General features: G+C 43.7%; 2 protein-coding genes and 1 pseudogene across 3 annotated transcripts in view; all 3 read right to left on the bottom strand.

Moving 5' to 3' along the window:
- Nucleotides 1–4,052, bottom strand: part of LOC141109860 (uncharacterized) — a 50,477-nt gene extending 46,425 nt beyond the window's left edge. Inside the window, exon 1 of the mRNA XM_073601119.1 lies at nucleotides 3,625–4,052. Coding sequence (XP_073457220.1) covers nucleotides 3,625–4,052 — 428 coding nt within the window. The remainder of the gene's footprint in view (nucleotides 1–3,624) is intronic.
- A 1,304-nt stretch (nucleotides 4,053–5,356) lies between these two features.
- LOC141111500 (U2 spliceosomal RNA) lies at nucleotides 5,357–5,461 on the bottom strand (annotated as a pseudogene).
- Nucleotides 5,462–12,035: 6,574 nt separating this feature from the next.
- Nucleotides 12,036–12,961, bottom strand: part of ZSWIM9 (zinc finger SWIM-type containing 9) — a 67,104-nt gene continuing 66,178 nt past the window's right edge. For both annotated transcript variants that reach the window (XM_073602592.1, XM_073602593.1), the window contains one exon: nucleotides 12,036–12,278. In XM_073602592.1, the coding sequence (XP_073458693.1) occupies nucleotides 12,255–12,278 (24 nt within the window). In that variant the 3' untranslated portion in view covers nucleotides 12,036–12,254. The remainder of the gene's footprint in view (nucleotides 12,279–12,961) is intronic.

The raw sequence follows: 12,961 nt of genomic DNA, 5'->3' as shown, positions 1-12,961 counted from the left end.
AGGCTTTGAGACACCCTTGGGGACAGCCGCATTGGCATGTCCAAAGCTTGGATCTTGTTCCAAGCAGACAGGATACTGTTTTGCAACAGTCTCCAATGGAACTGGGCATAGGGGACTGCTTTGAACGAAGCCAACATCTTTCCTAACAACCTCATGCAAAGGTGAATTGAGGGGTTTCCTTTCGACCTGACCATCCAGACCAGCTCTTGTATGGAGTTGATTTTTGTCGGAGGCAAGAACACCTTTTTCTGGGCTGTGTCCATAATCAGGCCCAAGTACTCCAGCTTTCTTAGCGGTTTTAAGGAAGACTTCTCTAGGTTGAGAATCCAACCCAGACTTTCCAGGTAACTGGTTGTAATGCGTACACTTAACTCCAAGCAAGCCACTGACTGGTCTATTAGCAATAGATCATCTAGGTACGTCAAGATTGTTATGCCCTGTGCCCTTAACCTGGCTAGAGGTGGAGCCAGCACCTTTGTGAACACCCGGGGTGCTGTAGCTAGCCCGAAGGGCAAGGCTACAAACTGAAAGTGCTGCTGTTCTATTTCGAATCGCAGAAATCTTTGATGAGCTGGAAATATAGGGACATGCAGATATGCATCCCTGATGTCGATGGACGGCAGAACTTCTCTTCCTTGTAGGATAGAGACTACTGACCTGATCGACTCCATGCGAAAGGAGCAGATCTTCAGGAACCGATTTAGATTCCTTAGATCTAGAATGGGTTTGACATCCCCATTTGGTTTTGGTACCGTAAAAAGGTTTGAATAAAACCCCAAACCTTGCTCTTCTGTGGGGATCTGTATGATCACCCCGAGCCAGTAATCGATCTAATGCTTGAAACGGAGATTGCCTTTTCCCTGGATCTTTGGCATGTTTGATCTCAGAAAACGAGACGGTGGAAACTCACCAAATTCTAGAGACACAGTGGAGATGACCCATCTGTCCTGAATTTCCTTCTGCCAGACTTCTGAGCATTGCAGAAGTCTTCATGATGAGGCTTTAGTATTCTGCTTTGCAGATTTCCGGACCCAGGTCTTCTTTTGTGCCTGGGCCTGACCCTGAGGTTTTCCTCTAGACGGCGGAGGCCGTCACCACTGCCTAGAGGTGGATGCCCCTGGCGCAGGAGAAAAAGTCAGTTTAAATGAAGGACCTTTATACTTTCTTTTGACTGGCAAAGGAGTACTCTTCCCACTAGAAATCATTTGGATGTATTTATCCAAATCATCCCCAAAAAGTCGCTCCCCATGAAAAGGGAAACTAGTCAGAAGCCTTTTGCAAGGTGACCAAAGGGCTGACCAATTTTTTAACCAAAGGTTCCTACGCATGTGTACCAGCACAAGCGAAGGCGGGACGACTGGTGAATAGAGTCTTTCATAGCATCTATGGCAAAACATAGCGCCCTTGGTAGTTCGACCAACTCATGGGCCTGTTGTGCAGGGACCTCCTTAAGGGCCTCTTTGAACTGGTCCTTTAGGGACTAACAGATGCCTATTGCTGGCTGAGTAACGGCCCCTGCCAAAAAAAAAAAAGAGGATTTTAACAGGAATTCCAACTTTTATCTGTTGGATCTTTAAGCATTTGTGCATTGTCTACTGGACAAGTTAAACTGCTGGTACATTCCATCTTTTGGTGAATTTCTGCTCCATGGGATAGAGAACTGAGAATCTCTTTGGAGGGAGAAAATGCTTATGCGGGTGATCCCATTTAGCATAAATAAGCTTTTCTAGTAATGCATGGACCAGAAACGCATGAAAAGGCTGTAAAGGTTTTAAAGAACCCAAGGAAGAAACCAAACTTTCAGCTGACTCTAATAGGGGTAGCATGAAAGTGAAAGAACTATCTCCGTAAGCGTTTGTACCATCAATCTCTCAAATTGCAAGGTTGAAAAAGGTTCATCAACTGTTGTTTCCTCCGCAGAGGAATAATTGGCTTGTTTTTCCACGTGATCGCCTGAGGGTAATACCTCATCCTGTACCCACTGTTCCCTTGGTAAGGGGTTTGAGGTGGGGGAGGGGGATCTAGCACGCTTCCTATCCATTTGGATGGAGGATGCGATTAAAGCCGCTAATCTTCCTTCTAAGCCCTGCAGGGCAGAAGAAAATGCATCTTCAGTCACGTATACAGGGGCTGAAGTGTGAGAAGCAGTTGCACCACCAATTGGTTCCAGTGACTTACCCTGGCTTGCCATATCTGGTATCTCCGAAGAGGATGACAGTGTGGAGGCATGGCTGGAGTTCCCAGCGCCTGGGGGTTGAATTTTTGGTACCTTTGTGGTAACACTGGAAGCCATTGTGCTAAGCACAAAAGCAGAGGCACTCTAGTAACACATACTACTTGCTGAGCAATAGTCTAGCAATAACAATGGCACCATAAAGATCAACTTGATTTCGAGCAACAATGTATTTCCTGTACTGGAAGTGCCTGTATACACCCCTTACATGCCCCAGCACTCCTGTGTCCTGTGCGACAGACTTCTTCTTTCAGGTGTGAGCCTGATTAGCGTCCCAGCGTGTGGACGCTAAGTCCCGCACATGGCGCCGCCTGCCTTAGGCCACGCCCCTTCCAGTGACCCAACCTCCTATTTTTCTAAATGGACCTTAGCCCGCACAGACGGCACGGCATTCGAGTATGTAATGCAGACCCGAAGGAGAGGAGGCTGCAACCGCCATCTGGCGTTCTGGCAGGTTTCCACATTACATGGGGCGCAACAAGGCTAGATCTAAAAGGCAGGTAAAATCATTCTAAAATGTCATTATGGTAATAAAGAAGCCGCCCCGCACCCCTCCGGTGGGGGGGTTTACTTAGTAGTTGAGGCTTAATATTTTAGCCAGAGCCATAATACATAATAAAATGTTGTACCCCCAATTGGGGGGAGAGGAACATCTTGTTCAATTACAAACCCCCTCCTGGCTACTGAGACACACACGCTGTTGTAGCTGGATACAGAGCTGCTGAGAAGCAACGTACCAAGGTATGTGTAGCTTTACTCCCTCTAGTGGAGATTTTAAGGTATTACAACGTTTTTTATATGGAAGAAAAAAGGCATAGGTGGACTTTTTACAGTTCCTAAGCTTCTTCCCTTACATTTTCCTCACTGCAGGATACTGCTAAAAACAGACAGATCCAAACTTCACCCATCACGGCGGGCAGCGTTAGTAAACCTTCAAAGACCGGGTCCCTATAATAGGGGGTTCCACTCCTTTGGACCTGTATAGCACCCCTCAGGAGCAACTTTAGGTAATGTAGCATGGCCAAAAAGAGTCCTGGTTCCTGGGGTCCAGCCCACAAAAGAGAGGCATACAGGCAAAACCTCATTCTGCTATGCGAGGCCCGGGTACCATCCTGTGGCCTCAGTGGCTTGGATGAATCCGGTCTATGGAGGAATTTAAATCCAGCATGGATCCCTCCTGGAGCTCCTCAGAGGACATCTTCACTCATGACCAACACCTTAGACACTGGCGAAAAAACTGAGGTACTCCTGGAAGGAGGAGGGGTCATATAGGGAAGTGAACTTCCTGTATTGCGTATACCAGTGTCCATCACCTGAAGGTGGCCCATTACCCATTAAGTTTTTACTTAGGCTCTGTGTCCCATGATGTACAATAAAGAAAAATGAACTACCTGAACCACATGGGGAACGGTGACAGCCCGGTGGAGAGGAGCTGATAAACAGCCTGATGGCAGCACACAAAAGACCAAGCTCCGTTGGTCTGCAAGTTGGAAAACTGCATCTGCGAGATGAGACTCTGCTGGCTGCTGATGAGGAGCTGGGGCTGATCGTGGGGCACAGCCGAGCCGAGTTGCCAGATGTACACAGTGTAATCCACAATGGAATGGTGGAATCCGTAGAGCCAAGCAAAGCCACGAGATCTGGGCGCACTGGTGATTTCAAAAACGGAGGTGAAGGGATGGAAGTCTAGTTTTAGGGTGGTGAACCGCAAGCTTTGGTTGCCGTGTCCCAGCTCCTCATCAGCCAGCAGAGTGTCATCTCGCAGGTGCAGTTTTCCAACTTGCAGACCAAAGGAGCTTGGGCTCCTGTGTGCTGCCATCAGGCTATTTATGATCTCCTCTCCAGCGGCCGGCTGTCAACTACCTGAACCACATGGGGAACAGTCATTTTTTACACCTTACCAGCAAGCCACCTGGATTATACTACCTTTCTTCCTACCCAGTTTTTCTGTGTGGTAGCTTTGCTTTTTTTAAAAAAACCTTTTAAACATTTCTTTACCTTGATGCTTAATGGTGTATGACTGTTTGCTGCATTTATTTTTACATCCCACAGTCTTATACAGAACTTTTTTCTTGAAAATCTCGTGGCGTGTTAAACACACCCAAAAACTCCACCCAGTGCCAAAAAAGGGTGACACAAAACGTGCAACAGGTGTCACACTAGTCCTCCATGGGAAGGACCTTCCCTTGATCCCCTGGGGCGTTAGGCTCCAGCCGGGGACTGAGGTACTTCACTGGGTCAATCTGGCCGAAACCAGACGGACCCCCTCTCTCTGGAAGGTCTGCCGAAACAGACCCACCCAAGTACTCTGTGGGACTGCCCTGAAGGGAGACTCCATGAGAGAGGGCGAACCAAGTCAAAAGGCCTATGTCCACCCCCTCCCAAGACTTTTAGGGTAGGCCCGAGGACCCACACCCTACTCACACTGTGACAAACGTGCAAAATCAAACAAAAAAAAATACAAAAATGTGACAGACATGGGTTTAAAATAAATAGGAATGGGGGAGAAGTAAGTGGGAGAAGTGAAAGAGTGACCATTGTGCAACACAATGGCCAGGAATAAAAATTTCCCCTGGTCCTAGCCAAAAGGCTCAGCCCTAGAGGCAGGGGCGAAAAACGTGTGCTGGTGAAGTAACCATGGTGCCATAAATCAAAGTGACCCTCACTCACAGTGATTGTACAGCACCCCTGAACTGCCATTTCAGGGGCACATTCACCACAGGCTTTTCGTCCCAAGCCTGACCAACAGCCCAGGCCAGTGCAGCCCCCACCCCAGCCAGGAAGGCCTGAAGTTCTGGAAGCTTGGGGAGAGCCTTTACCCCAAAGGCTCAACCGTCGCTACCATCACTCCTACCTAATCATATTCAGGAGATACTAACCACTCCCCCCCCTACAAAGAGGGGCCAGTGTTCTCTCCAGAATAACTGACCAGATCTAGGACTACTCCAATCTAAGCCAGAAGGCCATGGACCCGATCCTCTTGCCAGACCCAATGCAGCACCCATCCTCACCAGGAGCACCCTTCCAGATGGCTCAGAAGCAACCAGTGGTCGGCCCCCAGTAATCTGTCAGGCAGCTCGACATAATCCCTGCTGAAACCGCCCTTCCAGGCACAATTACACCATTGGATTTGCAAGCCCTCCCCTATGGGAGCAGCACAGCGCCTCCTCTGGCAACTGATAAGAACAGATACTACACTTGATCTTAGCCAAAAGGCCGAGAACCGATAACTGCATGGATTTTTCATCTTCTTAGTGCAATAAAGACTTTTTTCCATCTATCGACCAGTTCAGTCGTACTTTACATGACTTATGATTTTACCCATGGAGAGCTGCTTTTTTTGTGTTGGGAGGTTAGCCATGGCTGTCTAGCTCTCTCTCATACAACAGGTTTTCTTTAAGGTAACAAATAGTTGTTACAACCACAATTCCAAAAAAGTTAGGACGCTGTGTAAAATCTTCATACAGAGTGCAATGGTTTGCAACTCTCATAAATCTGTATTTAATTCACAATAGAAAACATCAAATGTTTAAACTGAGAAAATGTACCATTTTAAGAAAAATAAGAAGGTAATTTTGAAATTGATGGCAGCAACAAATTTTAAAAAAGTTGGGACAGGGCAACAAAAAAAGCTGGCAAAAGTAAGTGGTACTAATAAGAGCTGTAAGAACATTTTGCAACTAATTATGTTATTTGGCAATAGGTCAGTATGACTGGGTATAAAAAGAGCATCTTACAGAGTCAGAGTGTCTCAGAAGTAAAGCTGGTCAGAGGTTCACCAATCTGTGAAAAGCTGCATCTATTGTCAAACAATTTTGGAATAATTTTACTCAATGGGCAAACTGCAAAAACTTTAAATATATCATTCACAGTACATAATATAAAAAGATTCAAAGAATCTGGAGAAATCTGTGTGCAAGAAGTAAGGCTAAAACGCAATACTGGATTCCCATGATCTTCCCTAAGGCGGCACTGCATTAAAAACAGGCATGATTCTGTGATGGAAATCAATGCATGGGGTCAGGAATACTTCCAAAAATCACTGTCTGTGAACACAGTTTGACCAGGGAATATATGTGTGCCGCTCAGGCTCGATAGAGAGGGGGTATGTAGACAGTGCATCTGCTGCTAGAGTGCTGACAGGGGATGGAGCCTGTCCTGGCTCCTGTAATAATTCAAGGGAAGGAGGGTAGCCCCTGAAAGCTGCCCATCTATGGTGTCTTGCAGAGATGGAGTGGCAACCTCAGCCTGGTGGGAGTCCAGGCTGAGGTTGCCACTCCAATCATTTCTGCAAGTCACCATAGTTGTGCGGCTTCCAGGGGCTACCCTCCTTCCTTGTAAACAGTTTGCCATGCAATCCAAAAATGCAAGGTAAAGCTCTATCGTGAAAAGAAGCCCTATCTAAACATGATCCAGAAATGCTGCCGTCTTCTCTGGGCCAAAGCTCTCTAAAAATGCTCTGCTGTAAAGTGGAAAATTGTTCTGTGGTCAGTCGAATCAAAATTTGACTTTTTAGCAACCGAGCCCACTGCATTCTCCTAAAGGCTAAAGTGGAGAGAGGCCTTCTGGCTTGGTAACAGGGATTCTTGATAGTAAAGGGGTGCATCAATGTGTATGAAATGAGCAGCTTGCACATGTGGAAAGACACCATTAATGCTGAAAGATACTCTCACCGGCCACTTTATTAGGTACACCTGTTCAATTACTTGGTAACACAATCACATGGCAGCGACTCAATGCTTTTAGGCATTTAGATGTGGTAAAGATGACTTGCTGAAGTTCAAACCAAGTATCAGAATGGAGAAGAAAGGGGATTTAAGCGACTTTAAACGTGGTACGGTTTTTGGGGCCAGATGGGCTGGGCTGAGATACTGATCTACTGGGATTTTCACACACAATAATCTCTAGGGTTTATGGAGAATGGTCGGAAAAAGAAATTATCCAGTGAGCGGCAGTTGTTTGGACAAAAATGCCTCGTCGATGTCAGAGGTCAGATGAGAATGGGTTTGAGATGATAGAAAGGCAACAGTAACTCAAATAACCACTTGTTACAACCAAAGTTATGCAGAACAAATCTTTGAACGCACAACACATCGAACCAGATGGGCTACAGCAGCAGAAGACCACACTGGGTGCCACTCCAGTCAGCCAACAGGAAACAGAGGATACATTTCGTACAGACTCACCAAAATTGGACAACAGAAGATTGTTGTCGACTTCAGCTGCAACATTCAGATGGTAGTGTCAGAATTTGGCATAAACAACATGAAAGCATGGATCCATCCTTCCTTGTATCAATGGTTCAGGCTGGTGGTGGTGTAATGGTGTGGGGGATATTTTCTTGGCAAACTTTGAGCCCCTTGGTACCAATTGAGCATCGCTTAAAGAGCATGGCCTACCCGAGTACTGTTGCTGACCATGTCCATCCCTTTATGACTACTACATCTTCTGATGGCTACTTCCAGCAGGATAATGCACCATGTTACAAAGCTCAAATCATCTCAAAATGGTTTACTGAACATGACAATGAGTTCACTGCACTCCAATAGACTCCAGTCACCAGATCTCAATCCAATAGAGCACCTTTGGTATGTGGTGGAACTGAAGTTTCGCATCATGGATGTGCAACCGAAAAATCTTCAGCAATTGCGTGATGCTATCATGTCAATATGGACCAATAGCTCCGAGGGATGTTTTCAACACCTTGTTAATTCTATACCATGAAGAATTAAGCAGTTCTGAAGGCAAAAGGGAAACCAACCTGGTACTAGCAAAGTGTACCTAATAAAGTGGGCAGTGAGTGTATATCCAGGTTTTAGAGTAGCATATGCTCCCATCCAGATGTCTTTTCCAGGGAAGCCCTTGCAAATTTTAGCAGGACAATGCCATATTGCATTTATGACAACAGCATGGCTTCATAGTAGAAGAATCCGGGTTCTTAACTTGCCTGCCTGCAGTCCAGACCTTTCACCAATTTAAAAATATCTGGCACATCTTGGAACAAAAACAACAAAGATGACCCAGGACTGTTGAACAGTTGGAATCCTATATCAGGCAAGAATGGGACAACATTCCTCTCCCAAAACTCGAGCAACTGGTCTCCTCAGTCCCCAAACATGGTAAACATGGCCCTGTCCCAACCTTTTTGTCATGTATGGCTTTCATCAATTTCAAAATTACCTTTTGTTTTTCCCTTAATCGCTTGACGCCCGCCCACCGTCAAATGACAGAGGTGGTGCAGCTTTCGTTCTGGGTGGATTGTCATGCGACGTCGCCCCAGAACCGCTGTTCTCGTACACAGCACGGCGGCCGCGCCGTGTTACTAGGACACAACGTGACCCTGATCTCTGTAACCATGTGATCAGCTGTGTCCAATCACAGACTGTCACATGTGAATGCGGAAGTGCCAGTAAATTGGATCATATCGTCTCACGCTGGCAGAGTGTGTGGCGAGGAGAGCCGATCAGCTGCATCTCCTCGCAGGGGACACCCGGACAGGTACTCAGGGCACTATTCATCAGTGCCCTCATTACAGTAAAGCCCCCCAGTGCCGCTTACCAGTACCGTCTATCAGTGCCCACCAGTGCCGCCTCATCAGTGCACAACAGTGAAGGAGAAAGATTACTTATGTACAAAATTTACTGACAGAAACTAAGAAAAAACTTTTTTTTTCCCCTCAAACTTTTCGGTCTTATTTTTAGTAAAAAATAAAAAAAACAGCAGTGATTAAATATGACAAAAAGAAAGCTATTTGTGTGAAGAAAATTAATAAAAGTTAATTTGGGTACAGTGTTGCATAACCGCGCAATTGTCATTCAAAGTGAGACAGCGATGAAAGCTGAAAAATGGTCTGGGCAGGAAGGGGGTGAAAGTTCCCCTTAATTGACGTGGTTAAAATTATACATTTTCTCAGTTTAAACATTTGATATATCTATTGTGAATAAAATAGGAGTTTGAGATTTGCAACTTGTTGCATTCTGTTTTAATGTATATTTTGCACAGCAGTTTTTAATGAAATAAAACAACCTAATCTTTTCAGAAAACTTTTCAGCAAACACCTACCCATTACACAGCAGGAAACTTAATTGTTTGTCAAGCACAATTATCTTTTTGAATGAAAGCAGACATTCTTCAATTGACAAGGAGGAAAGATTTTGAGTTGCCACTGGATAAGGAATAAAAAGGGTCATGAGTCTTCCAATGGGGACACTTGTGGAGATGACAACTGTCTAGGGATGGAATTTTTTGATTTTGTAAATATTTAGGATGGCATCAAACACTCGAAATCCCACAAAAATGAGCTCCAGCACTATTGAGGAGGAGGTAACACTCTGACACAGTGGCCTAACTAGTGCCTACAGAAGTGGCCAGAAGCCACAGTCCCACATTAGTATTTTTTAAAGTTTTCTTTTAATCCTTTAGTTATTTTTAGATTTGAGTTGGTGTTTTTTATTCAGGGGGCACAGTAATAAGTTGACCTTGGGACCTTTAATTGGGAAAAGTCTGTACTTCTACCAATAGACCCTCTTACAGAACCACTCCCGCAACAGGTAACCCAAATAAGAGTAGTTAGCCAAATGAGATATTTGGGTATTAATATGACAAGGGACCCAGGGCGGTTTATGGCAGGAAATGTAGCCCCACTTATGGCAAAACTGAGGCAGAAGAGTAGGGTGTGGAATCACCTACCTCTCTCGGTAGCTGGACGGAGCAATTTAATCAAGATGGTGTGGATGCCGCAAATATTATATGTAATACATAACTCGCCAGTATGGATCCCAAAACATTGGTTTTAAAAAACCAAGGAAGAACGGAGTGGCAAGGATCCGCTTGCAGGCACTGCAGCGGCCGATTTGGCACTGCCAAATCCAAGGTATTATTTTTTGGCAGCACAAATACAGTATATGAGGGGAAGCAACTTATCAGTAGAAAGGGAGGTAGGAAATAAGTTGTTGCTGAATGATACCGGTCATAGTACAGTAGTGGGGGCGGTGGAAGCGGATTCCTTTGGATCTAGACGTCCAACAACCCAATTAATAGTAAAAATTTGGGAAACCTAAGACCATGTTAGGTCATGGCTGATTCTCTGAGTTTTCCCCCATATGGGATAATAAAAACCTAAAGGAACTTAAGGTATTGGGGAAAATAGAGGAATGGGATCGGAAAGGCATCCACTACCTAGCACAGCTGTACAGGGAAGGCAGATTGAAATCATTTCAGGAGATAAGTGAAGAATATGAGATTTCGAACAGATTATTTTACAGATACCTCAGATAAGTCAGGCATGCCCTGGATACACAATTTAGTGGGAAGGTACCAGAGTGGAGTGAAATGCCCACTCTTAGGAAACTGGTTAATGCTAGATCTAAAGGGTTAATATCTGATATGTATGAGCATATAAGGGGAGCAAGACAGGAAGGAGAGGTGGAACATGGTAACAGGGTTAAGTGGGAGAAGGATGTGGGGCCAATAACGGAAGAGCAATGGAGGCGGGTCTTGGCATTAGGACCTAAGGTTTCGCTCTCCCCCTCACAAATCGTATCCCACTTATACCTGGTACACGGGTCTTATTATACACCCGCGAAGTTGTTTATGTTTGGGAGGAGGCCGAATGCAGAATGCCAAAGGTGTGGGGCCAGGAGACTTAGTACATATGATCTGGCGATGTCCCAAGCTACATAGGTATTGGAGTGGAATAATGGAAAAAATAAATTCTGTGTTTGGGACATCATTGGATACGGAGTCCAAGGTGTGCCTTTTGGGTCTAATAGAAGAGGAAGGTGTATTAGGATCTACACAGATAGCAATAACCAGATGCTTGTTTCAGGGAAGGAAACTAATTGCATATAAGTGGCAGGAAAAAAATCCCCCATCGGTAGCAGAATGGGTGAAAGTGGTAAAAAGAAATGATTAGGAAGGAGAAATATATATACAAGAAGAGGGGGAATCACAAGAAATTTGAAAAAATATGGAAGCAATGGCTGGAATAACTTGGAACATTTAGATATGACTGAGGTAGAGAGGAAGAAAAGGCGAAAATGTAGGATGAATGTGAGGAATGTATGGGGAAAGGGGAGGGAAGGGGGAGAGTTGGAGAGATAAGAGAGAAAGTATGGTTTGTTTCCTTATTTCTTTTTTTTTGCCTCGTTCCTTACTTTGCGAAATGTACACTAAGTAATGTTGTTATAAGAATAGAAAACAAATGTATTTTCTTAATAAAAAAAAAAAAAAGTTGACCTTGCACTTTAATGTAAGGTAATCTAGGAACTCAATTTAGAAGACATACTGGGTTACGTAACCTGCAGTTATATGTCATTGTTCAGTAAGTATTCTAGCTGCCCTGCCTACAGTATAATGTGCAAATGGATGGTACAGAAAGCATAAGCAAAGGAGTATGATGACAAAATGAAACAGCAAGCATATAAAATGTGGAAAATGTATAAAGAAATGATTTTAAGGTGAATTTTACTAAAATGAATCAAAGCAAATACTGAAAATACACAATTTTCTTTCTTTGAAGACCAAGCATATAACAGCAGTCATGATTAATTTACTTGTAAAATATATACTTTTCTTTAATATTGGAAAAGAGGAACACTTAAATAAAATTTTAGGAGAAAATAACTAAACATAATTAATTCTTGGGAACACCTATGCATAGCATAAAATGTCCCTTACTAAATGTTTGAATAAAAGCAAATATTTACAAGAAAAAGCCCCTAAAGTAACTACGCACATTAGCATTTGCTTTCTAATAAAACAGCATTTTTCTAAGGGGGAAAGAAAGACTCCAACAACAGCATCTGGAAAACAATCTATATTTACATGCACTCCCAAAATACCGACTATAGAGAGAGAGGAGAAAGACTCGTAGAAAGTTAACAGTAAATCAGAGACTGTCAGGTGACCTGACAAGCCCAATGCCATGATCATGTTCAGAGATGACAGACTTCATTCATGCTTCAGATCAACCAGAAAACACAGCAAGCGCAGGATGGACATGAGTCGAACGAAGTGTCAGTTAACACATTTGGTCCGTTTGCTTCTGTTGGGACAGATGGAAGATGAAATAGCGTAAGTACAATTTGTTGAAATAGAAAAAAAAATCCTAAATTTTTGTAAGCATTGAATCTAATCATTAAAAAAGTTTTAAATGCGGGCAAAAATATGAGTTTTAGGACGTATAACAGCTGCACTTGATCCATTTACTTTATTATCATGCTTGACTATTGAGACTTAAAACACATCTCCTGATCCCGCCAGTTATAGTGTAATTGCTTCACTTGTTATTATTGGGTATCAAAACAGCTTCTGAATTTCTCCCAGCATTGCCATCCAAATTTCAGGGTTTGTTCACAGCACAATCCCCACATTCAGAGTGTGTTTTTACATGCGTGTTTTCCAAGTCTTTTTAACCCCTTCATGGCATCAAAAGGAAAACCGGCCCAAAGTAGTAAAATAAAAAAATATTTATTTAAAAATTAGGTTGAATATTTTTTGCTAACACCATAACTTACCAAAGCACAACAAAAAAAAAAATTCTTCTGCACCCAACGATTGCGGCGATACCACATATGTGGTAAGTTATTTGTTGTTTGTACCTGAAGTACAGTCCAGAAACAATAGCGAGCATTTTGCTTTTTCTATCCTACCTAAATCACACTGACACTAATCCTAAAAAAATCACTTTTTTTTTTTTTTTTAAGTCCTACCCAAAATATGCGGACC

The sequence above is a fragment of the Aquarana catesbeiana genome, linkage group LG10 (genome assembly GCF_042186555.1).
Source record: "Aquarana catesbeiana isolate 2022-GZ linkage group LG10, ASM4218655v1, whole genome shotgun sequence".
Taxonomy (NCBI): domain Eukaryota; kingdom Metazoa; phylum Chordata; class Amphibia; order Anura; family Ranidae; genus Aquarana; species Aquarana catesbeiana.
This window is presented reverse-complemented; position numbering and strand designations above follow the sequence as displayed.